Source organism: Callospermophilus lateralis, chromosome 1 (genome assembly GCF_048772815.1).
Source record: "Callospermophilus lateralis isolate mCalLat2 chromosome 1, mCalLat2.hap1, whole genome shotgun sequence".
NCBI lineage: Eukaryota > Metazoa > Chordata > Mammalia > Rodentia > Sciuridae > Callospermophilus > Callospermophilus lateralis.
This window is the reverse complement of record NC_135305.1, coordinates 177,311,012-177,336,103: the sequence shown is the minus strand read 5'-3', so window position 1 is coordinate 177,336,103 and position 25,092 is coordinate 177,311,012. Positions and strand designations below refer to the sequence as shown.

At 47.0% G+C, this 25,092-nt stretch overlaps 1 protein-coding gene across 4 annotated transcripts in view; it reads right to left on the bottom strand.

The window, feature by feature from the left end:
• Nucleotides 1-25,092, bottom strand: part of Cacna1d (calcium voltage-gated channel subunit alpha1 D) — a 324,259-nt gene that overhangs the window by 37,278 nt on the left and 261,889 nt on the right. For all 4 annotated transcript variants that reach the window (XM_076837232.1, XM_076837374.1, XM_076837154.1 and 1 more), the window contains 8 exons: nt 24,694-24,781; nt 24,022-24,129; nt 23,884-23,936; nt 19,777-19,923; nt 17,910-18,111; nt 15,790-15,948; nt 14,110-14,220; nt 6,012-6,095 (listed from right to left, as the gene is read on the bottom strand). In XM_076837232.1, the coding sequence (XP_076693347.1) occupies nt 6,012-6,095; nt 14,110-14,220; nt 15,790-15,948; nt 17,910-18,111; nt 19,777-19,923; nt 23,884-23,936; nt 24,022-24,129; nt 24,694-24,781 (952 nt within the window). The remainder of the gene's footprint in view (nt 1-6,011; nt 6,096-14,109; nt 14,221-15,789; nt 15,949-17,909; nt 18,112-19,776; nt 19,924-23,883; nt 23,937-24,021; nt 24,130-24,693; nt 24,782-25,092) is intronic.

The following is a 25,092-nucleotide window of genomic DNA, read 5'->3' as shown; positions in this document are numbered from 1 at the left end:
GCAGGGGCCTTGCCTCACTCCATTCAGTGCCCAGCAAGGCACCTATCAAATGTTAAGTGTTGAAAAGAATGTAAGACATTGGCAGAGGGAGACTCTTGCCTATCCCCGGAGGCATCTTTAAACAGTAACTCTAAACTGAAGCAGAACTGGGATGTGACAGCCTCTTTTCCCTGCAGCGCTGCTACCTCCACTGCAGCAGCAGGTCTACCCAGGAGTTGACAGAAAGGAAAGAGGTTCGTCTGGTTGGGGCTTCAAAAAAGGCTTTCTGTCCAGCATGCCTATAAACCTAAGGGACGTGTGCATGCCGCTCAGATGGCTTCATTCCCTGGGGACAAAGGGAAGAAAAGGCTTGGTTCTGAAGCCTCGCTCTCATCAAGGGCTGCCTCCCAAGACCAAACAGAAAGTTCTGTAAAACTCATGGAGAACAAGGGGTCTGAACCCAAGAACAGGTCTGATAGTCAGAAAGGGTCACTGCTCCACCTTGGGATGCTTAGGATGGGAAGTTGGTAATGGCTCATCAAAATCCAGGGTCAATATTTTTATTTTCCTTTATTATTTACAAACATCCTTACAGTGACAGCTCATTTTTCCAAACTTAAGACTTAAAAAAAAACCCCAAAAACCTGTTTTCCAAAGTTCTCATCGTCTCTCACATCATTCCCCGAGGGGGACGTCACTCTTGCCCGCACAGCAGGAGTGTGTACGTGAGTGTGTGAGCATGCATACACACCTCTGCTCGCCTCTGCTCAGGGGACCAGTGTGCAGAAGACAGAATGCTACAGTGACATTACTGAAATGCCCACAATGTGTTGGACCTATAGACCATAAGGAGAGGTGTTGGTTGAGAAGACACTTCTGGCCCCGTCTTCTGCTTGCCGCTATCCTGCTTTGGGTAGGTGAAAGCTGGCAGCCAAAGTGACTTTCAAGGTGTATATTTTTTAACTGACATCTTTGAATTGTGACAAGTCATGGACTGTGAAGTCCAAACTCTCATTTTAAAACACCAAGAGGAGGAGGAGATAGTGTTTGTTGAGGTCTGAGAGAGCACAACATGCGAGAGAGAAAGGGCTGGACAAACAGCATACCAGGCTACATGCACCCCCAGTGTGGCCTGTGACATCACCCCCTCCCACCACAGGCCAGTGGCAGACAGAACTGCTTCAAGGCGGGGGATAGATGGCGGCACTGGGAGGACAGTTCAAGTTGCCAAAATATCTTCCCAACTGGAATGCCACTGAGAAAAGCTTTTCCCAAACAACAAATGTCAGCCCAATGGAAAGGGCAGGCCAGCTCTCATCCTGGGCTGCACACCAACTACCTGGGACCTTTCACAAAGGTCCCACCCAAAGACTTTATTATTATTATTATTATTATTATTGATCAGGGGGTCTACCTGCACTATGGAGATTTTAACAAGTACATCAGTGATTCTAATGTGCCCCCAGAGCTGAGAATTTCAGTACTGCTTAGTCCAGAGTAAGGGCTGGGCCAAGCATTTATGTCACAGCCCACATCAGCAGAGTGGTCATAGAGTGGGGCCACTAGAAAAGCCCAAACAGGCTGTTACAGCTGGGCAGAGGCTTCTTTTGGAATTAATGGCGGCTTAGTACTTAGATGCAGATATTAGAAATTCTTCTCCACCTTCCTTGTGGAAGGGTTGGAGGAAGCTTGGGAATTATAGCACCTGATGGAGATGGGACACAAGTAAGCTGACACTATGCTTTACTCCTAGGACTGTCCATGGGTCATGAAATAGAAGGCCATTTTTGAAAAGCTACCTAGGAAACAGGTCCTCCTGCAGACAGGGTGGTCAGTTTTCAATAGCAGGGATTTTACCATCATCTCAGGGCTAGGACGAGACTACCTCAGGAGCTGAGAGGTTATGTTCTTTACCTGGTTCCTGGAACAGGGACAGTATATGGAGTTGGGGAGTTGAGCAGCCTAACTGTGGGGTCAAGACAAGAAGCTGAGAGAACTTATAGTGACCGGGTCCAAACTGAGCACCTGACAAGCCAGGGACAATCCTCTGGTCCTGAGAGCGAGCTCCTGCTCTTTACAGACCCTTTGATAAGCAAAGGCAGCTACGATTTCTAAACAAGCTGTTGTCTCCCATGCAGTAACAATGGAGAAAGACAGAATGTTGGTGTCAACAATCTCTGGGTCAGAAAAATGAACTGCTGGGTCATTTTACCATTCAAGAAACAAGCAAGCATCCAGGAGGGAGCAGAAGTGAGCCTACCAGTTGTTGTCCAATATTTTGGCAGCTTGGTGATGTTATGATCAAATGTGAAGGAGACAAGATTATGAAAGCTGTCAAACCATGAAAAGTAGGGTGGGGGTGTGTGTGTGGAGGGGACAGAACAGAGAGCACTGGGTGAGCATGCATGCAGGACAATGCAAAGGGCCATCCAAAAAAAAAATTTTTTTTTTAACAAGAAATACAACTGCAAGCTTTTTTTCTCCTTTCCAGGCCAGAAAATTGATTCTTGGATTGGCAAGTCTTAGAGCCAAGTGTGACTGACCAAGAAGGCCCAAGCTCAGGCTCTGGCCAGAGAAAGCAATGCATGTATGGGAGGGAAACAGTTTAGATGACCGTGACTGATCCTTGGCATGTCCTGTGAAACTCAGTGAAAACCAAAGGTGGGAAGTCAAAAACAAGAATACAGTCTCTAGAAGTGCTTTAGCTTTAATCACTTCACCGTATATATGTTTATATATACTTGCCGCTACAATTTTCTAAAAATAAAACCAACATGAAAATCAATTAGGAAACAGAAAAGAAAGATCAACTGAGTTTGGGGGAGAGAGTACAGCAGATTAAAAGCATTGCAAAAAATGATGACATATGGAAGCTAAAACCAGCCAACACAGACCAAGAGTGCTCATGCTCAGGTGACCCAGGAGCTCAGGGGACAAGGCCACCAAGGTGTGACATGTATTGCTCCCCTGGAGAATGCCATAGGTAGGGGGATAGGGAGCCTGTGGGAATCAACAGTCCTGTTCTCATGTATTTATTCCATCAGAGGTTAAGAATATCTAGTCTTTTTATCTTTGGGTCTTTCCAGAGCCTAGCCCAGGGCCTACAAATGGTAGACGCTCAAGAAATGTGTGTTGAAAGATTAAATAAATGAGGTGGCCTTGAGCACTCCCTCTGTGCCAAAGCTCAGTGAAGAAACACTGAGATCTCCAGATGGTACTATACCAGCCCAGGGCAAGAAACTAATGTGGCATGGCTGAGCAGTGTTTGGTCTTAGGGTACAGCTGAGCAGGGAAAAGGTCACTGATTGAGAGCAAAGTCTAGGGACATTCCTGGCATTAGTGATTTTAAAAAGCTCACTAATGCCAGGAATGAAGAGGTCCTGCAGAAGCCTGTCTTGTACAGATACTTGATTGTCAATTGCTACCTAGAAATCTGAATGGTCATCCGGCCCTTTCCTGATGCACAGTGAAGCAGGACAACACTGAGACACTGATGGGCAAGGCTGAGCCAGGGGAGGGGGAGACAGGTATGGTGGGAGGAGATGGCCCCCAGCACATGTGAAGCAACCAGGAAGCCAGGCACTGCCCGGGACGCACGGTGCCACTTTGCCAGCTAGCAGGTGGGGCAGCATAAGGAAGTGGGTGCCCATTTGGTGAACAACCTTGGCTACATCCTGGTACCCAGAAACTAAGCATTTACACTGTCCAGTGCTGCAGCACTTTAGGCCCCATGTGCTCTGAGGAGGTTGGCTGGGATGAGAGCTCTTGAATTTTTTTCACTTTCATCATAGGCCGTCTCCGTCCCACTACATTAGGGTCTGTTTTGGAATTCTTATATATGTGGGAGGCACTTTATACTTGAGATGATTACGCAGGCAGATGTCTAGCTATAAACTTGTGTCCATGGCAGCCCAGTCTATTTTATGAATTTATGAATTCATTTATGAAGTCATTTATGAATCTTATCCCAAATGGCCATTTTATAGCTGCCTTATGGAATATGTCACACAAAGGAGAATTTACATAAGTCTGGACTTAAGGAGGTGGGGAGATGTTTATGCCTAGGCCTAGCTAAATACCATTTCAGAATCCTGTCATGACATGGACATGGGTGTGACGAGGTCTGAATCATACCTTCTTGGACATGGCAACATCTTAAAGTCCATTTCACTTATCACATGGAAAATCTGTACTTACAATAGTACTGTTGTATCTCCCTAACACTTTGTTTTCTTAGCAAGTATGTTTATGAATATTCAGATCATTTTATCTCCATAACAGACCTGTGAGGCAGGGAGGGCCTCACTCAATCCACAGGACCCATGAGGGAACTGAGGTCTGGGTCCAACAAGTCAGGAGTGAAGTAGGGCTTGAACTGCCAGGTCTTGTGATTGCCAGACTGGTGGTTATCCCACTAGTCACATTACAGAATCAGTCTGGCCTCATAAAAGGACAGAGAGGGGTTTCACCATCCTCATTTGATATACAGGCTGTCTGGGCACCAGGATGGACCCAAGAATCCTCAACTCTGAGAGGTCAGCCAGGCAGAACACTGGGAGGGGCAGGGCTGCACTGGCAACATGGAGCAGAAGACAAGACTACACAACAGTCCCTGCCCTTACTCTGCTTATCCCCTCAAAGGGCACACACACTGGACACCCACTAAGACTTGTTGAGGGACTGGGGCCAGACCAGGTAGCAGGGCCTTTCTGCCTGCCTAGGCCTTCAGTTGGGGCGTGGGTCAGACCACGGGAGCTGGATGGGAGTGGTGCGCCCCCTTCTCAAGCTGCTTACTTCTGAAGGGGTTCTCAGGATGCTTGTGGAGGAGGCCTGCTTCACCTATCAAGTTGCTATACACATGCTCCCTCATCTAGATTCAGCAGCATGTGACAAAGGAGTACTGACCTTCTCCCCAATAAGCAGCAGGCCCTCCTTGCCCCGGTCCTACCAGCATCACCCCTTGGGGAGTCAGAGCCTAGCAGGTTCTCCAGTGTCAGTCAGACTCAGAGTATAGGCAAGGACCACAGCATACTCAGGTGTGGCTGTGGTGTCTCCCTTCTGCGCCTCCACAGAAACACTGTGGGCACGAGGGCATACATTAACTCTATTCTACAGATGGAAAAATTGGGGCACAAAGCAGTCAGGTGACCTGCCAAGATCACACAACTAGTGATTGGCGGCATTCACATTACACATACGATCAACTCCTAGCCCTTAAAATGTTAATATAAAGATCTTTAAAAATATCGTTCTCTTTCCAAAAGAAAAATTCCAGGCTTACTGTCCCACTTCTTCAGGAGAAGAAGGCAGAGGTGGGGGAGGGGAGCCTATAAAGGGCCTTCACATCTTGCAACAAGAATATGTGCCCGGATTTCCAGAATGGCTGGACATTCATGGGGGCGGGAGGGGGGAGCTTCTAGTCTCTTCTATGTCAGACTTAATGAAAACAATCACATGGTAGGACACAAAGTGTGCTACTTACATTCACTTCAGTTATAGCAATATCAACGACGCTACCAACAACAATTAAGGCATCAAAAGTGTTCCATGCATCAGTGAAATAGTGCTGTTAGGGCAAGCATTCAGAAGCCACAGAGGAGAAGAAGCACAACAGGAAAAAAGAGAAAAGGACAGTGTTATCGAAGGGGAACATCTCAGCGTTATGCTACTTAGCTACTTGAAAAACTGCCCTAAGACAAACATGTCATAGATATATCCCTTTGGGTATCACTTCTGACACAGCAAATAAAAACAATTAGAGACACCCTAGCTTACCTTGCCTACCAGTGCCTGGGGTCAGTGCGGCCAGAAAGTCAGCCCTGCAAAGGTGGTTTGTGTCTGCAAAGGCCTTTTGGGTGAAGGCTCTACTCTACAGGGGTCTTTCCCACAGCTTTCCTTTAGGAAATGCTCAGTTTCGAATCAAGTACAATTGGGATCTGTGACTTGTCCAGGTGATGCCACTGCAGGGCAGGGAGCAGAATGTGCAGACAGAGGAGAGAGGAGGGTACAGGCCAAACCAGGCGCATACTCACGTCGGCTTCGCTGAGGGCCACGTCTATAATGCTGCCGATTACGATGAGGGAGTCAAACGTGTTCCAGGCGTCACTAAAATACCCCTGGACAGAGCAGGCAGGGGCAGACGTTCATGAGCACGTATGAATGAAACATCACACGGATCATATGAGGACATAATCTGAGTCCCCATAGCACCCATGGCAACCAGGTTGGGTGGTAAAGCCAAAGAGGGGGGGGGCAACAATACTGTCCACTGGTGGAAAGGGTATAGAGGGGGCTTGTGTACCTCTGCGTGTGAGAGGGGATGTGGGAGAAAGAGGGTGGGTGTACACTCATGCACACACGTACACACAGGCGCACGCATGCACATGCACACACACACACACACACACACACACACACACAGCACAGATCCGTGGCCCTGAGCAGACAGAGGGCAACCCTACCCTACCACCCTGTGTGCTGATCCCACACCCTCATCAGCTGACAGAAGGGTAAGCCTCTCCCACTCTTTTGAGGCTCTTTAATCACCCACTTGCTTCTCTTCTCTCACTTACAGAGCACTGTCAACAGTCATCTCATTCCTTTTCCGGGCCCCTTCAAATAAACCAGCAGCCCTCCCCCAACTGTAGTGGTCCAGAAAGTATGACCACGAGGGTGATCAAGAACAGTCCCTGGCTTCAAAGAAATTTTGGTCTAATGGGGATACAACTAGGTCAGGGCTGATAGAGAGACGGGCAGAGATGTGTGCACAGTCCTGAGGCATGGCTCTGTGGCAGAGAGGTCTTGGTTGTGGGGCGGGAGAATCAGCAAGGGAAGCCAAGGTGGGCTCTGAGGAGAAGACTACCATCAAAGGCCCCACCAGAAGCCTCACGTTGTCAGCAGGCTCCACCCTCTGCCTCAGCTCTTGCTCTCCCACTCTCTCTTCACCTTCCAGGTTAAGAGGACTCCTCTTTGTCCCTCAAAAACAGGAGCAGGTTTTTTCCCACCTCCAGATGCCTCTGCAATCCAAAACTCCTCAACCCAACTTGATCGTAAGTTTACTTCTTCCTTCAGGGTCAGATAAATATTAGCCCTTCACAGAAAAATTTCAGCCCCTCCAGACTGCCCACAACCCACCACATTGTCTGTGTGTCTGTCTCTCTCTTTCTCTCTCTTGTTGAACACTGCACATCTACCACAATGAAAGCCTTTCAAGGCTGAGGACTATTCTGTCCCACCTCCACCAGCCCCATCCAGCCCAGTGCCTTGAATCTACTTGATATGTGAATGTGTCCCTTTCTCTATTAATCTGCACCTTACTGGTCTTTCCCAGTTATTGTTTTTTCAGGTCCTTATAGCTTGAGCCAGCTCTAAGGTACATCCTTAAACACGAGGCTTACAAATCCATGTATATGCGCCATACGTGAAGAAATTTTACATCTTTTTCTGGGAACAGGACAGTAGGTGCTAAACCACTGCCGTTGTCTCCTGACACCCCTGGGAAGCCCTCCATAGTAGTGGTGGGGAAGGACTGAACACAGAGCCAGGAGGCTTCTGATTGCCACGGACCAGACTGCGAAGGCCCATGAGTATCTTCTGGAAAAGTCAGAGCACATTTTGGAAATAAAAAATTCAGGTCTGAATGATATAAAGAGAGGCCTGGATTCTTATAATGGTACATTTAGTATTGTATTAAGAACAGGAGGTACTTTGAAGTGACAGGTCCCAGGAACTTGTGAGTAAACGCAGGCCTAGCAGAAACCACTGCAGGGCCACAGCCTTTTGTAACACTACAGAAAATGTGGGCATGTTGACTGCCCTAATAACTGGAGTAGGGATGTTCACTCTACTGCCTGTTAATCATTCCCCCTATTCGTCGGGGAGCCATTATACTCTCATGGTTTATTGTTTTAATTTCTCACTAAACAATGGAAGACTTCCCCATCCACCTGCCATGATTCCTGACCCACTCAGCCTGTCCCCCTCTGACAATCACAGTGCCGCTCTCACACTTGTCCCTTCCTGCCTGTCAATCTCCTGGCCCCCTATCAGCAGTCTAAGAAGCTGACAGGAGCAGTTAGCCTACAGCAAATCCGATAACCTATTCAAGTATAAGGAGAAGCTCTACTTCAAAGACACCACTTGTACTTCTTGGCTTGTCCTCTCATGAGTTCATGATTCTCTGCTGGCCACACTGCAGGAAAATGGGCGTCTGTGAGGTCTAGACCATGATGTGGTCAGAGGTGGGATACACAGCCAGCCCCAGGATGGGAAGGAAGACGTGTGTGTGTCCTTCACCAAGGTCTCCTGACACAGAAGGCAGCTGAATCAGAGGGTGCCTTCAGTGCTGGAGCTGAGGTGCCCATGGTCCTCTTGTGGCAAATAGGTAACAAGCAGTTCTCTGATGGACAGCAGTGCCTCAGACTACACAGAAGGGCAGAAACTGCCCTTTTCCCTCATGGACTTAAGAGCATCTCAGAAGCTAAAGGGAATGTGGCAACCCCTCCCCTCTCCTGTGGGGAGGAATTTATGCCTTAATCAAATGCTTGGTCATGAGTAGCCACTAGAGCTCCAGGTTATTCCCATAGCAATAAAAGCCAAGCATCCTTCCTTCTCTTCTGTGGCACAAAACCCATTGCACATGCACCGCATCTCTCTCCTGTTACTTTGTGGGATTTGCCAGAGGCCAAACCCACCACTCCCTCCTGCGCCAGACAGCTCTCCCACTAGCCTTGGGATTTTACTCCTGACAGCTGTCCTACTCCTGACAGCTTGTCCCTCTCCTGAATGATCAATGCTCCCACTGTAGGGTTGTTCCCATCCACCTACAAACTATTCTCCATGGAGGCAATCAGCACTCACCAGAATGGATAAAATCCTTTTGAATTAATATGACAGGGGCTTAACACTTCTTTTGGGTCTTGGAGCTTTTTGGAAATATGACTCTCTAGAAAATCCCTCGCACTCACAAAATGGCACCCAAATCATAATAGTTCATGGACCAAAAGTTGACACCCCTAATCTAGGCTATAGGAGGCTTGACTTGATGCAGGTGGCTCTGACAGGAGAGGCAGAAAATGTCAGTCCTCTTTTTCTTCCTACGTACTGCTTCCCTGTTTAGCAGCCTCCTATTCTGAAGAAATCACTGCTGGAGTGAGCATGACTCAGTCCCCACCCTTCCCCACCAAAGGTCCATAGCATCTGGGTAACCAGAAGATAAGACAAGAGCTCCTAACCCAGGGCCCATCTCCATGCTCTTCCTCTTGGCTGATGATCACATACACCAAATTCTGTAACTCTCCATTGGAATGAGCAATCAAATCTATCCATTTCTCTATTTTTGTTTCTCAGCTCCACCTACCCGAAAAGACCAAGCAAGCCCACCACATGCAATCATATCCATTATTCAGAAACAATTCTGACTCTGGAAACCTAAATCATGAACCAGATTAATGCAGACATTAGAGTTAGGAAGCTCCATTCTTTCTAAGAACCCTGTTTTGACTGTCTGTCGGTGTCTGTCTCCTGCCCGACAGCGGGCTCCTGGAAGGCAGAGGCTGGGCTACAACTATTCCTGGGCCCCTCGCCAGGATACAGCGCAGGCTTGAGGATGGCAAAGGGCCAGTGTCTGGAGAAGGGTTGCAAATGGAAAACAAGAAACTCAGCCCAAGTCCAGATTCCTTTTGCTGCCTGGCTTCACTCTTATCTGCAGAGCTAAAGAAACCCTCCACAAACAACCTGCCCTTTGTCCTTTACCATGGCAGCCAGATCACTTACTAACTTCTGGCAGGGACTGTTTGGGCAATATTTGACCCAAGTGATGACCCGTAGTGCCAAGTTCTGGTAGAAGAGTAATAAGCAACTTTGTGACTAGCTTAAACCTTTCCAAAGGTAAAGTGGGACTTAATGGGAAACATATCCCACTTTGGCAAACACTCTACCTAGAAACCGATAGAAAAGCAAGTGCTGTCTTTGGCCAAGTTGTGCCAAGAGGCTCAAGCACTATTCCTTCCTTCATTTCACCAATCTCTGAGTAACCACCTTGTAGCAGACATCACATGAAGTACTGTGGACCCAAACACAGCCTGTGACCTTGAGCAGCTGCTTATCAGCAAACAGAGACTCAGCAGTGTTTATAGCAACACTGCATGGTAAGCATCTCTCAGATGTACCTCTGAAGGGAAAGGTTGGCTTGGGCTGGGCTGGCAGGGATGTCTCTCCTGGGGAGGTAATGTCCAGTGGGTCTTAAAGGCTTCCAGAATAAGGTCTGTGGACCTGGAAAGGAGTGGCATCTTCACATTTGGGGATGGGGTGGAGCAGAAGGAATGTCAGAGAGAGTGGCAGGAAAGGAGGCAGAAATGTGCTTATACAAGTGTTTTGCAGAGGACTTCAAATATTAGACTAAGAAAATCACATTTCTTTTCCTTGAATAATGGGTGGCCAGTGCCAGAAGAGTAGCCTGGTCAGTTTGTTATTTACAAAGGGAATAAGTACAGAAAGGGCTCTCCATGGGTGGGAGATCTCTGAGAAAGCAGGCATTTGCCCAGGAGAGAGGACAGTAGGCAAGGCTGGTGAGACAGAGGGCCACTGCAGCCCTAGGTACACACATATCTTACTTGGAGAGAAGAGGACTGGGAGGGAGCTCTGTGATACCCTGAGACTGAGGGACAAGATGAAAGCACCCATCAGAAAGTCCAATGTGAAGTTCTAAGGGTGGTAATACTTGTTTTCTAGTATTATTTGGCATTGAAAAGAAATCACTTGGAAAGATGTCATCATTGAAGAACTAGAAAGGCAGTATCCAATTTTCTTTCCAGGAGGTGCAGAACATATTCCAGGAAGAATGTTGGAACTGTATTAAGAAGCCCTACTCCTGCCAGGGGCCCTGGAGCAGGGTGTGCTACCCAAGAGGTGGACGAGACCAGGCAACCCACAACCTACTGTGCTTTGGCTCTGTGTAGAAGTAAGGAACAGCACCAAACCCAACTCTTCTACTTTTTCCAAGCCCAAGTGGGTAGGAGTGTGAATTAGACATTTTCAGGATAGAACTAAGACCAAAAGGCTTAAGGACTAAGACATGGAACAGGGTGTGGCTCACTGGGAGGAAATCCCACAACCATGGCAGGTATCCTGGATCTGGACCAAGTTTGGGGATAAAACATCAGGTGGGTGGTATCCAGAAATAGACAGGTCAGGCCCTTCTGACTCCACAATATGCTCTTTATACTTGCTGGAGCCAACCCTCTGGAGAATGCACTCTTTCCTAAACCTTTCTCCTTGGAGCATAAGAATTCATTGCAGAATTACAGCAGCTTCTCCTGGAGGTGAAGGCTAGGGAAACAGGGCTCATCTCTTACCTGAATTATGTTTCCAAACCCTACAGCTGCATGATCAACTCCAAGTCAAAAGCACAACCTAGAGTGCACCAGGTTGATGCCCAGCTGGTGGATTCCCCCGTGGGGTGCAATAAAATGTGCATTCTGCTTGCCCTTCCCCAATTCTTTTGCTCTTTGGCTTCTCATCATCTTCCACTCTTACTTGTTTAGTGCTCGAAACCAACTCTTCTTATGAAGCAAGACTGCCTCCCCACTGTGGAATCTCTCACCTCTGGGTTTCCCACCTCATCCCCTTCCTGCTTGTGGGTATTGGGTAACTGGCCTTACATGGCCTTGAACCATTTCCTTCTAAATGCGCTATCTCCCAAGAGGCCCCATTTCTCAGATTCCTTATGTATAAAAAGTTCTCAGAATTAGGAAACTCAATTTTTTTTAACCCTTGCATCCTGAAATGCCTTCTTACCTACCACTATGGATTTTTTTTTTTTTTCTGATTTCACTTTCTGAAATGGTTTTATATGACAACTGCAACCTGTCTCTCCTAACAGAGGTTGGTGAGTTCTCCTAGAAGGCATGCTCTTACTGTGGAGAAAGCTACCCCAGGACTCTGATACAGAGCTCCTTAGGGGGACAAAGACTCTCTTGAGATGAGACTGAAATCCCCTGTGGCCACCTCCTTGGCACGTTCCTGTCTCTGAAGCCCTGATAACATTGCTCCTTAGCCCACTATCCCACTGTGAGGACAGAGGTAGCCTCCTTGACTTCTTTGTAAAAGACCACCCTCACCTACACTTGGCTTATAAACATCAAAGAGAAGAATAAGAAATAAAGGTTTCAAGCAGAGCTTTGCTTCATGGTTATTTCATTTTCCCCTGCTCCACCAGGCACACAGTGATAGAGGACCCATCTCCTCTGGCTTGGGTGCTTTCCAAGGGCAAGGATGCTGTTGTTATTTGAAAAGTTCTCTCAACTGTAATTTGAGGTCATCTTGTGCTATGAAAATATCTTGCTGAGTAAAACTACAAAGCAATACAATGTGTGGCGGAAATCACCCATTTAAAAACTCTGATCTCTCAGTACTGATTATAAATTAGCTATTCATTTCCCTTGGGTATCACCCATCTGTTCACACACCACAGAACTCTCCTGGGCTAAGCAGTGTGCTACAAGCCACCAGTGCACTGGCCTGCATACAAATGCACACGCGTGCATACAAACACACTCACAGACTCAAGTACCCATGTGTGCATACATACAAGTGCACTCTCATTCACTCACATACTGTGAGTGGACTTTCTCCTCAGCCTGGTTCAAGCTTTCAAAACTTTCTGAGTTTAACCACCAGGCAAAGGGAGACATGGCACAGGGCCTCTGGGAAATGTTCCATAGGTGGGTTCCACATGCATTTCACAAGTACTTTCCACATTCTTACTCTGCCACCTTTTCCATCAGTTCAGACAAATATTGTTCAAAGAAGTAAAGGTGAGGGGGAAGCAAACCAAAATCTCAAAGGAAATTAAGATGAATTTGGAAAAGGAGGAAATGTTTATGTATGTAGATATGGACAAGTCACAGTAGGTAACATCTGGCCATGCATAAGGTGCCCAATTTGACCCCACTGCAATCACCCAATTAATCACTTACAAATGTCCTTTCTTTTTGGTCCACAAAGATCTGATAAAGATTGCATAGAAATTAATTCAAATTAAAGAAAGGAACAGTCTGGAATTAGAATTTCATGTAACTGTGGAGTATGTGAAACTATTTCTTAATCCATGGTCTTACTTAAATTAATGTTGTTAAGATACCCCACTCAAAGAGAACCAATAACTAGAGCACTTGGTTCTGTCATCCTCTAACTCTTAGAGTTTGGTCTATGCTAAGGAGGAGGCTGAGGGACAAATGCCTCATAGTTCAGCTCAGCTCAGCTGCTCTGTCTAGGGTTTTAGAATGAAGGAGCATCACTGATGAAAGTGGTGGTGGCAGCTGGCACCACATGCCAGGCACTAAATATGGTACTTCACGCCTCACAGCAGTCCATGAAAGAGGACTATTAGCATCCTCATGTTATGGAAGCAGAAATTGAGGCACATGGCAGTGAAGAAACTTGCTTAAGCTAGTAAGTGCAGAGTAGGATCTGAATCCAGTCCAGTTCCAGATCTGTGCTCTTGGACACTGAACTACACTGCCTCTTCTGATATAGCCTTTGGTGAGCGTGGGACTGAATTCACTGTCCTCCCAAAGGAAAGGCGATATGCTGAGCCCTCCAGTGTGGTTTAATATATTTCACATCCCATTTTTCTTAAAGTAGAGTGCAATTTTTCTAAATGAAACAAAAGATGGGATGACTGTGAGAAGTCTTCAGTTGGTTCTAGAACTTTACATAAAATGTGAAAGGTGTGCTGCAGAGCAAGAATAAACCAAAGTCTTCATGGTAGAAGTCTGAAAGTAAAATCAGGATCAAACTCTGATGGTCGTATTTGGACCTTTCCCCAGTGCTCAGAGAATGAAGGTTTTCCTGAGATAGCATGAGACATGCTCTTCTAGAACCAGAAAATCAGGTTTCCAAACAATCTGCCCCCTACAGATTCCCAATTCTCTCCTCTTCTTTTTCTTGGAATTGTTTTCATGAGGTTTTGTTTTTACAAACTGATTTTCCTGTGTGTATACAGATGCCCTGATCAGATTTTAATGTTCTCAGGTGGTAACCCAGTTAGCAGCCACAACAACTGAGTGCAATTAGTAACACAAGTCTAACAGGAAACTGGTGCTTTCTCTGAGTGATTGAGCAACTCACCTTAGGCTTAAACGCAATGACTTTCAAAACCATCTCGACAGTGAACACCCCAGTGAAGACCATGTTCAGAATGTCCATGGCATCATTGAACATCTTGGACTGCTCGTAGTGCTGTGGAGGAAGACAGAGGATGGCTCTCAGAGACTTGGCCATGATCTCACACCCTCACAGAAGGAGGCTCCCCAGCTCTCTGCAACCGTGTGGGCACTCTCCATGGTCCGGCACCCTCTCCCAACTCGACCGGCATTGCAAGGTCACATGGTAAACTCCCACCAAGACCAGGGGGTCCGTGACAAGATGAGGATGATTGAATGATAGAGGGAAAAACAAATCCATTCTCTCAGCTCAGGAGAAGGGGAGTTCACCCTTTCTTCTGGCAGGGCTTATACTCAGGCCCTTGATTAAGGCACAATGCAGACACTACCAAAATGTCTATGAACAAAAGCAAAATTTGATTAGGGATAAATCCTATGCCATTTAGGTCTATGTTTAATAAAAGGCAGAATTACTCTGATTTTATACTTTTTGCTATATCAATTTGTATGGTCTAAAACAAAGGAGTGATCTTAAACAGTAAATGCTCTTTTTCATTCATAAGGAATTTTTAAGGTAAGGAAGAGCCAGAAAATTTATCCTCGACTGTCTTTACAACCATTTTCCAGATTGCAAGGAGAGTTGGTTTGACAAGTTCTTAGAGTCCAGGCAAAATCTGGATCTAGACCTTGATCCTTGCTTGCTGTCCTAATGTGATAGCTACTCGTCAACATAATTCCTGAAAACATTCACTGTTGATACCAAATTAAACCCCAACACAGGCAATTTGAGTGAAATGTATTCCTTGCCCCTGATGTCAGCTAGAAGTAACTATAGTTCAGATCAAACCCATGATTTCATGAATCATGAAATTCCCCACTGCCATGGTCGAAAGCCCCTTGAAAATAAGTATATGACTTAGGGTTTGTTTTTTGACTTTGGGTGTTCGTGTTGTGTAGCACCTGATACAAACAATTCAGCTTAAACCTCATCTCTGAGGTAGGTGTGACAGATTTCCCCATATTACCTATTAAGAAAGCCAGGTTCATGGAATTAAATAACTTTTCTAAGGTCACCCAGCTGATAAGGAGTAATCAGAATTGAAGTTCCTGCCTCTTCAAGTCCAGAACTTTGGTCCCTTTTTTGCCCCCGCCTCTGGGTACTGGGGATTGACCTCAGGGGCACTTAACCACTGAGCCACATCCCCAGCTCTATTTTGTATTTTATTTAGAGACAGAGTCTCACTGAGTTGCTTGGCATCTTGCTTTTGCTAAGACTAGTTTGAATTCGCAATCCTGTCTCAGTCTCCTGAGCCGCTGGGATTACAGGCATGCGCTGCCGCACCCTGGAGAACTTTAGTACTTAACCATTCCCTGGCCACAAGAGGCCCATGTAGAATTGAATGCCACATGTGGGATCCATGGGAATGTTACCTACCGTCATGCTGTATGGTCTCAAACAAAGGAGTGATCTTAAACATCTACTGTAAGAGTCAGCCAGAATGGACTCTGGCCATACTATAACCCGGACTCATCAGAACATCAAACCCATCCTCTTGTGAGGGGGCAGCACTCCACCCTGAGAATCTGGGGTACAGGGCTGTGCAGAATGCCCAGACTTGGTCCCCACAGCTGTCTCCATTTTTACCTGCATGGCCAAGCAGAGTGTGTTGAGCATGATGAGGACAAACATCATGTATTCGAAAGGCGAAGAGTTCACCACGTACCAGAACTTGTACTGGTAGGGGTTTTTGGGGATGTATCTCCGCAAGGGACGTGCTTTCAAGGCGTATTCAACACACTGACGCTGCAACGGCAGAAAAGGGCAAAGAAGAGGTTCTGAGCACTTTCAGGGAAGGAGCCACAGTGGTCATCTGCTCTGCAAGAGTTCACTCTAGCCTCCTAACTAGAACATAACTAGAAGCCACCACCCTTCCTGCCACAGCACCACCAAGGTCTCAGCCTCCAGCGCTACCATTGCATCATAGGAGGTAAGCAGAGCCCCCATTTTGCTTATGAAAAAAACCAATTCTGAACTTTTGCTTTTTATGCTGAGGACATGCAGTGTGAGCACGAGACAGCAGACTTGGTCCAGGCCTCATCACTGCCTTTCCCTTCCACTGTTGGGCCAGGTCCTTTGCTGAGCTGTCCTTGGGGACAGGAAGCCAAACACCCACAGGCACAAGCTCATCAAGAGCCAGAGGGGCTGACTTAGTCCCTGAGAATGGCAGCACTCGGCTGCTCAGATGGACCCACATAAAGACACCTCTCAGGAGTCAGAATGTGTGACTCATGGTGAGCTGTCCATGCGTCTATCTGGGAGCTCCAGGGATTTAGAATCTCCAGGATATGGTTGGTATTGATGGCTGGATTAAACTAAGTTTGTGTCTACCCAGAGACCTATCCTTCCTACTCGCTCTAGGGACAAAGACTGGTCCACCCTCTGCATCAAGTCCAGAGAGAGCCTCCAGCCCCAGCCTCCAGCCTCAGACCAGAGGCCCTGGCTCTGCACCTACTCTCCTGCTTTGACTCTGGATACAGGCAGGCTCCCTGTGTATGGGACTTGGTACCATTCCAACCTCACATACTGACACTAGGGACCCAATTTAAGCTTGTTTAGAACCTCAGGTGCCCATCCACAGCCCTGGCCCTGCCCTCATCTTTCTTGGAGCGATGAGTGGGTACAGGGCTAGGCCAGGCTCCCTCAGACTATACGGTGTGGGATCTGCAAGGACACCCTGACAACCCGAAGGAAAGTTCTCCTACAAACCAAGTCAGAATATCCTCACATTTCTATAATGGGCATAGCTACAGCCTGAAATCCCAGGCTGCTGGATCATTCTTGCTTACTATTTCATCACCAAAGCAGAAATGCTACCAAAAGAGGACGAGGACTAGGGAAACTCCCAGAACAGGCTCTCATCTCACACTTTTTTTTTTTTTTTTTTTAGGGTTCAAAGGAACCTCTAAGGGGTGATTCCTTAATGCCCTCAGAGATGGGAGAGCAGAGATGCACCAACGTCACAAAGCAGGTGCAGGCAGGCAGGGCCAGAGCATAGGACTCCTGGCTGCCTCAAGGCACCATGCAGAGCCAGAGGCTCCTATTTCTATCAGATTGGTTAAAACGAAGTGCTAGATAAAGAAATAAGGATGCCACTCAAACCTTAATCTCCAGTTTAAAACTTTTGACTTCTCTTCTGGTGTTAGAGGGGTTTTCCTCCTCAGGGACAAATCTGCTCCCCAGGAGACATCTGGCAATGACCAGGAATGTTTTGCTTTCACTACTGGAGGATGGAGATGCTACTGGCATCTAGTAGGTAGAAGCTGGGGATGCTGCTAAACATCCTACAGTGCCCGGAAAGCACCAACAAGAATTATGCAGCCTAAAATATCATAGTGCCATGGTAAAGAAAGTCTGGCCTAAGCAGATACTAAAGAGTCTCCTGGTAGAGACTGGAAACTCAAATGGGTATATACTGACCTCAGGCCACAAGGCCCTATAAGATTCTGTGCCTCCATTCCTGGGCCATGACCGTGGAAGGTGGCCTGCGTGTTCTCTGATTTCTCACTAAGGCAACTGTAAATGGGTTTTACAATCATGAAAACTACTTTGTATATGGAAGCCTAACTCGGCAGGCATGACTCAAACTGGCTGAGAGTGCGCTCTGAATAGGGCTGAGCCCAGGGGTACCCTTCTCTGAGTACAGGGTGGTAAAAGAGATGTTCAGCTCTTGTTCGAGGGACAAAAGCACAGTGTGTGACTTTAACCTGATTTTTGTCCAGCTCACAGTTCTTATACTCTTTTTCTCCCTGCTCCTGAAATGTTACGATGACAAAGCCCACAAAGATGTTCATCATGAAGAAGGCGACAATGATGATGTAGATGATGAAGAAGATGGAGATCTCCACTCGGTAGTTGTAGACTGGCCCAACATTCTCTCCATTTGAGTCAATGGCTTTATACAGCAACCTGGAGAGCAGAAAAACCAAGTAAGGACCTCCCAATCCCACTCCGCCCAAGTGGCCCAGCCCACGGCCTCCCCCAAGATGTCCCCAGAGTTCTTCTGAACTCCTGTGGGCACTGTTTCTCATCTCCTCACAGGGTGCCACCCAACAAGGCCTCTGGATACAACCAGGTCTCTGAGGCCCCTCCTCGCCTCAGGCCCTGAAGCTGACACCCAGAGGAGAGGAACCTACAATATAATCATGTAGAAATTATTCTGAGGACTGAAAATGAAAAGATTTCACAAGTAACACTCCTTTCTATTCACAGAGGAGAGAGAACGAACATCATGTAACATACCGGAGGAACCGAAAACTACATAGCTGGCAAAGACAATAAGTATCTGACCCAAGCATTTCCAAAGAACTGAGGGGGAGTTCCTCAAACAAAATATGCACAACACATAAGTATACATCAAGCAGAACTCTTAATGGGAGTAGGAAATGTACACTCTGACTTCAGCTGATCCCCCAATACAGATGCACATACCCATGGTGCCCAACACTCCTACATCCTCTCCTTTCATCTTTGCACCTGGAAAGACTAACATTGCTGTCACCACAATTTTATGGATGTTCAGAGAGCAATTCAAGCACCCAAGGTCACACTTCTCAGGGACAGAGTCAGGAGGTGAGCTCAGTTCCTCTGAGTGCTAAAGCACAGCATCCTAAACCTGACACTATGGCCACCACCTGTTCAGAGTGACCACCTTATTCCATGCCTCTTTTCTCAATGGACCAATTTTCTAACGAGCAAACCCCACCCAAACATCCCTTGATCTCCCAGAAGCTTCTGATAATCTGTGCCTTTCACTTGTATCCTGAGAGCTCTGCCAACCTGTGGGGGTCAGCCTGCCCACCTGCTGTGGCTGCTCTGGGGATGGGGCATCAGAGGGCAACCGAGGTACAAAGAGACTCTCCCATTTGCTTGCCACCTTCTTCCTTCTTTGTGGTCTGACTTTTCCCACCTGAATCCTAGCCATCCTCCAGGACCATATTCTGTATATTGAGGACATACCAGAGCTCCTGCCTGGTTTGACCCTGACACCCTTATTGGATCTGTGCTTTGAAGGAGGGAATAATGCCTTGCCCACGGTTTTACTTCCACAGTGCCTGGCACAGCTTGTTGAATAGAGCTGATTTCAAAAGCACATTTAGTGAATGAGCCAGCAAGTGCCTTAATGACAGAAAAGGCATGATGGAAACCATCTACACCTGGCACATGTTAGACTCTACGAATCAGAATGAGCGAACAGGTTGGGACACTTTCAAGACCCTTATTAGGAACAACAGAATGGCACCTTTACTGAAATGGTTACCAACGGGGATTGGCACACACATGCCTCTCAGAACCCCCTGGTCCCATCCAGCAATGCTGCCCAGGACCTATACCATCTCTGCTACCAATTTGAGAGTTCTGTTAGCAGGCAACAGATGTTAGCCATTTGACTAATCAGAGAGCAGAGCTCCGTGGGCCAGGAAGGATGATCAATGCCCCAAAGAGAGTCACGGGACAGGCCTGTGACTGTGAACAATGGAAATGAGACTCACTCTTGGAGAGGACTCAGCTCAGAGGCCCCCAGAGGAGCAAGCAGGAGCCTCATCTGGAAGACTGCACATTTTCTATACTCACGCAGGCCAACCCTCAAAAGTGGAGACAGTGAAGAGCGCCATCATAGCAGAAAGAACATTGTCAAAGTTGAAATCGCTATTTTGCCAGATCCTCTCGCGGACCACAGGGCTATCCACATCCCCATCCTTGTAAAGGATAAAAAGTCCCCTAGAGAGGAAAAGAAACAGGATTTGTCCTGGTTTTACACAAGATGGGTAGAAATAATTTTAAATCAGCCATTCAGCCCCAGACTTTCTTCTAGGCCTGTCACACCCAGCCTCACCTGAGCATAGCACAAGTAGAGTCTCTCCTGCACACTCCCTGCATTTAATCTAGTCCACAGTTTGAACAATTGTTGAATAACTGCAACGTGCATCCTCCAAAGCAGTTAGGCAGACTCCCAGTGTGTTTTTTTTTTTTTTAACAGATGAAAACCACACGATGGGTAAATGTTTCTCATAGAAAATAGAGTATATGCTTAAGAATCAAAGCTTTGTTCATAGAGAATTTTGTAAGCTCTGGGAAACAAGCCCAAGTAAACTCTTTTTTTAAAAAAAATATATTTATAGTTGTAGACGAACTCAATACCTTTATTTTTTTGATTTATTTTTAAATGGTGCCGAGGATGGAACAAAGAGTCTCACTGTGCCAGGCAAGTGCTCTACCATCGAGCTACAACCCCAGCCCCCAGGTATATTTCTCTCTGCACTTTAGTTTACATGTAATCTCTTTCTTTTATTACTAATGGCATTCCCAATTTTTCCCCCAACAAATCCATAGTTTTGGGCATATGATGTTTCTCACAGAACTTTCCTTCTGGAAGGAACTCAAGAGATAAGTCTGTTATCGTTATGCTACAGGTGAGGAAGCAGAGGCTTTGAGAAGGAAGAGATGGTGTCTCCTCACTGTTGCTGTGGACTCAGTTTCAGGGGCACTCTGCACCCCACAACCTGGGTGCTGGTGCCTCTAGAGCGGCACAGTCATAGTTAAATTGCAACTGGTGGAGATCTGAGGGCCAAACATGGATGCCTAAGGCATTTCTGGATCCTAGAGCCTAAACATGGATGTGCGCCTGATGAACTTCCCGTTCCAGGGTTAAAACATAGACGTCCGCCTGAGGAACTTCCAGATCCGGGGGCCTAAATGTGCACCTGAGGAACTTCCGGATCCAGGGGCTTAAACATGGATGTGTACCTGAGGAACTTCCGGATCCCGGGGCTTAAACACGGATGTGTGACTGAGGAACTTCTGAGGTTCTAAACATGGATGCCTGAGGCATTCCCGATCCTGGGGCCTAAACATAGACACCTGAAGCACTTCTGGATCCCAGAGCCTAAACATGGATGCCTGAAGAACTTCCGGACCTGGGGGCTTAAACATGGACGTGCACCCAAGGAACTTCCGGATCCTGGGGCTTAAATGGATGTGTGCCTGAGAAACTTCCGGATGCTGCAGCCTAAACATGAAGGACTGAGGAACTTCTGGATCCTACAGCCTAAACATGGACGCACACCTAAGGAACTTCCGGACCTGGGAGTCTAAACATGGACACCTGAGGCACTTCTGGATCCTAGAGCCTCAACATGGATGCCTGAGGAACTTCTGGACTCGGGGGCTTAAACATGGACGTGCACCTGAGGAACTTATGGATTCAGGGGCCTAAACATGGACGTGTATCTGACAAACTTCTGGATCCTGTGGCTTAAACATGGACGAGTGGCTGAGGAACTTCCGGATCCAGGGTCCTAAACATGAACGTGCACCCGAGGAGCTTCCGGATCTGGGGGCCTAAACATGGACACCTGAAGCGCTTCCGGATCCAGGGGCTTAAACATGGACGTGCGCCTGAGGAACTTCTGGATGCTACGGCCTAAACATGGACGCCTGAGGAACTTCCGAATCCTGGAGTCTCAACATGGACATGCACCAAAGGAACTTCCGGATCCTAGAGCCTAAATATGGATGTGCAACCGAGGAACTTCCGGATCCAGGTGCCTAAACATGGAGGACTGAGGAACTTCCGGATCCGAGAGCCCAAAGATGGATGTGCACCTGAGGAACTTCCAGATCCGGGAGCCTAAACATGGACGCCTGAGGCATTTCTGGATCCCAGAGCCTAAACATGGATGCCTGAGGAACTTCCGGACCTGGAGGCTTAAACATGGATGTGCACCCGAGGAACCTCCGCATCCGTGGGCCTAAATATGGATGTGCGCCCGAGGAATTTCCAGATGCTACAGCCTAAATATGGATGTGCGCCCGAGGAACTTCCAGATCCGGGGGCCTAAATATGAACGTGCACCCATCGAACTTCCGGATCCTGGGGCTTAAACATGTACGTGCGCCTGAGGAACTTCCAGATCTGAGGGCCTAAACATGGACGGTCCCTGGAACTTCTGGGTCCTTGTGCCTATAAAGGGCAGGGCGTGACTCTTAGAAGGGATGTGGCCCATGAAGGGGAGCCGAGTATGGGGCCTGTTGGGAGGCAGCCTGAGCTGTTACACCCTGAACTTGAATGTGATGGTGGCCTCACTTCCCGGCCTTCCCCTGGGTGTCACTTCCTCCCCTTCCAGGAGGTGCCAGGGAGGAAGTGAGACAAGCGCAGGGGCCAGACCCTGAGGAGGGACACCGTCTTTCTCCTTGCTTAGCCAGGCGCCCGGCCTGGCTGGGGTCAGGGATGTCTTGTGACACTGGCTGCCTCCTGCATCCCTGCCCCAGGACCTCAGGGACCCCAGGCAGGGCCAGTCATTGATTCTCCCCTGGCCACTGACCCTTAGCCCCGGGGTCTGCCCAGGAAGAGCTCTGTCTCCCAGAGAGTCAGGGGGCCCCTGTGACCTGCTCCTTACCCACTGTCATCCTGGGCAAGCACAGGTCAGGACACCAGATGCTACTGAGAGTGACATCTCCTAGATGGGCAGCTGGGGACTTTGCCTCTGTCCCCAGGCTCGGACACCAGATGATTCCCCACTAGAGACAGAAAATAACCCCACACTGCCCAAGACTTATTTTTAAGCTTTGGATTCTGAAATTTTCCTGCTGCTACCTTCTTTGTGAAGCCAGTTTTTCAACAGAGACAATATTCCAGGGGGAAAAAAAACAAAACATGGAGTCAATCAAACCAAGCTGACACATCTGGTCCTCCAAGAGAAATCTGGATTGGAAGGAGAACAGCCATTCTCAACTGGCAAAATAATGAAGTTCCCTTGTCTTTATTTTGTGTAAGCAAAATAAATAATCTGATGTTAACATCATCAAATTATTTTTGATGAGTGCTTGGCTCATAGGAAAACTGATTCTTTTTTATGGAATGAAGTGTTACCTGATTTTAAAACTTAAAATGAAGCCAATTAGAATTGTTAAATTACACTGTCATGATTCTGTTCTTTGATAGCAGAAATAAACCTTTTTTTAAAAAAAAAAAATTGCAACTGGTGCTCTGTGACTACAACTTCTGTGTAAAGGAAGCCCCTAACCAACATCAGCAATGTGGGCAGCCAGACCTCAGTTGGTCAGGTCTCTGAAGAATGGGAACACACAGATTCTGCTCAGCCCCAATCTCTGAGCAAGGGTCTCCATGCCTGCCTTCATATTCAATGGCCACCTTGGGATAGGAAGCATAAATATTTTTACTTTCTCTCTCCTCTGCCAGTTCTTGTGAATGGAATTATGGTCAAAAACGTGGTTGACAGGAACAAGGAGAGAAGAAGTTTGGAAAATCTACCAGAAGAGGGTAGTCAGCTTTCAAACACCAGGGAGTCGGGCTGCATGTCTTTATTTGGGAGCAACATTATCCACAGGGATGTAAGTAGAGTTACTTGGGGCATCTCATAATCATTATTTTGAAGCCTTAGTTTGTAAGTTCTAAACCAAATAGCAAGATCCAGCAACCCATTCCTTTAGAATAATCAAATTTTGGAACAAGACACAACCGCTTGACTGCACTGACACAGCTGCACACTTTGAACTGATTTTATGTTAGATGAATCTCACCTCAATTTTGAAATCAAATGAACTACACAAAATAAATAAAATTTTAAAAAACACCAAATATCCAGCCATGAGCTGAGCACACAGGCCTCTTGTATTCCTTGGAAATTCCTAAAATGACTCTGCTCCCAAGACACTCACCTGCATTCTTCAGGATTACTTTTGGCTTCATCTGTGCAGCGATAGAACTTCCCCTGAGTACAAAACAGACAGATGACAGTCAGGCACGGGCTCCTTCTCAAAGCATCACCTGGCTACACGTGAAGTGCACCCCTCTACCTTGAATAACTGCACCCCAATGCAGGCAAACATGAACTGGAGGAGGGTGGTGACAATCATGATGTTTCCAATTGTCCGGATGGCCACAAAAACGCACTGGACCACGTGCTGGGGAGACAAGAGCGGGGAGGGGATGCAGGGGTGTCATTTCCTTCATTACTTTAGCATTAGTGAGCTAACACCAGTCCGGGGCTTCTATATGTGCATTTTTCATGTGATTTCCTGACTCTGCAGTCCCTAGTATTTGTTTTTTCAGGTTATCTGCAGGAGATCCCACACTGCATTGTGACCCCCATGGAGGAAACCAAAGAGGGGCTCACTTACAAAGAAGGTGGTTTAATTAAAAAGAAATGCTAGGGGGTATAGCTTTTCCTGGCATACAGGTGCGACAATGTCCTCCTGCCCCCAAAGGACTTAGGAAAATGCAAACTCTTTAGCTTTTTGCATAATCTGCATGAGAGTAAAGACTAAAATGAACAAAAAGAACTATTACTGAATGAAAAAAGTAATAAAATGAATAGTAATCATAAAGAAAAAGATCTCAAATAAACAGTAATGCCATCAGTCTCCACAAAGGTGTTTTTAATTGTTGGGAAAAGCCCCTCAGCTCAGCTCTGACCCAGAAAAGTCAGTAACTGCAGCCAGCCCTGCTAGAAGGAGAGGAATCGGTACCTTAAGACCTTTTGCTCTGTTGATTGCTCTAAGGGGCCTCAGGACCCTTAAGACCCTCAGAATCTTCACGACGGAGATGGCACTGGATCTGAGGAGGAGCAGAGGTAAACCAACAAGGAAGTATTAATGGATACAATATTTTGAGATTACTTATTTCACTTGATCTTCATCTCTTTAATACCAGTACACAACCTGCTTGGGATCCATGGAAGCTGAGCTGATCTCTCTCCAAGACTGGTCTCCTTCCAGCACATCCAATGCATTCTGAGCTGAGCCCAAGGGTACTCACAGAGGCCCTGCCTCAGGCACATGACTGATCTTGGCAGAGATGCAACTAGATGCATCATACAAACTTGCTTTGTTCTTCTCAATGCAAACACTAGATAGTTCTTGGATTTT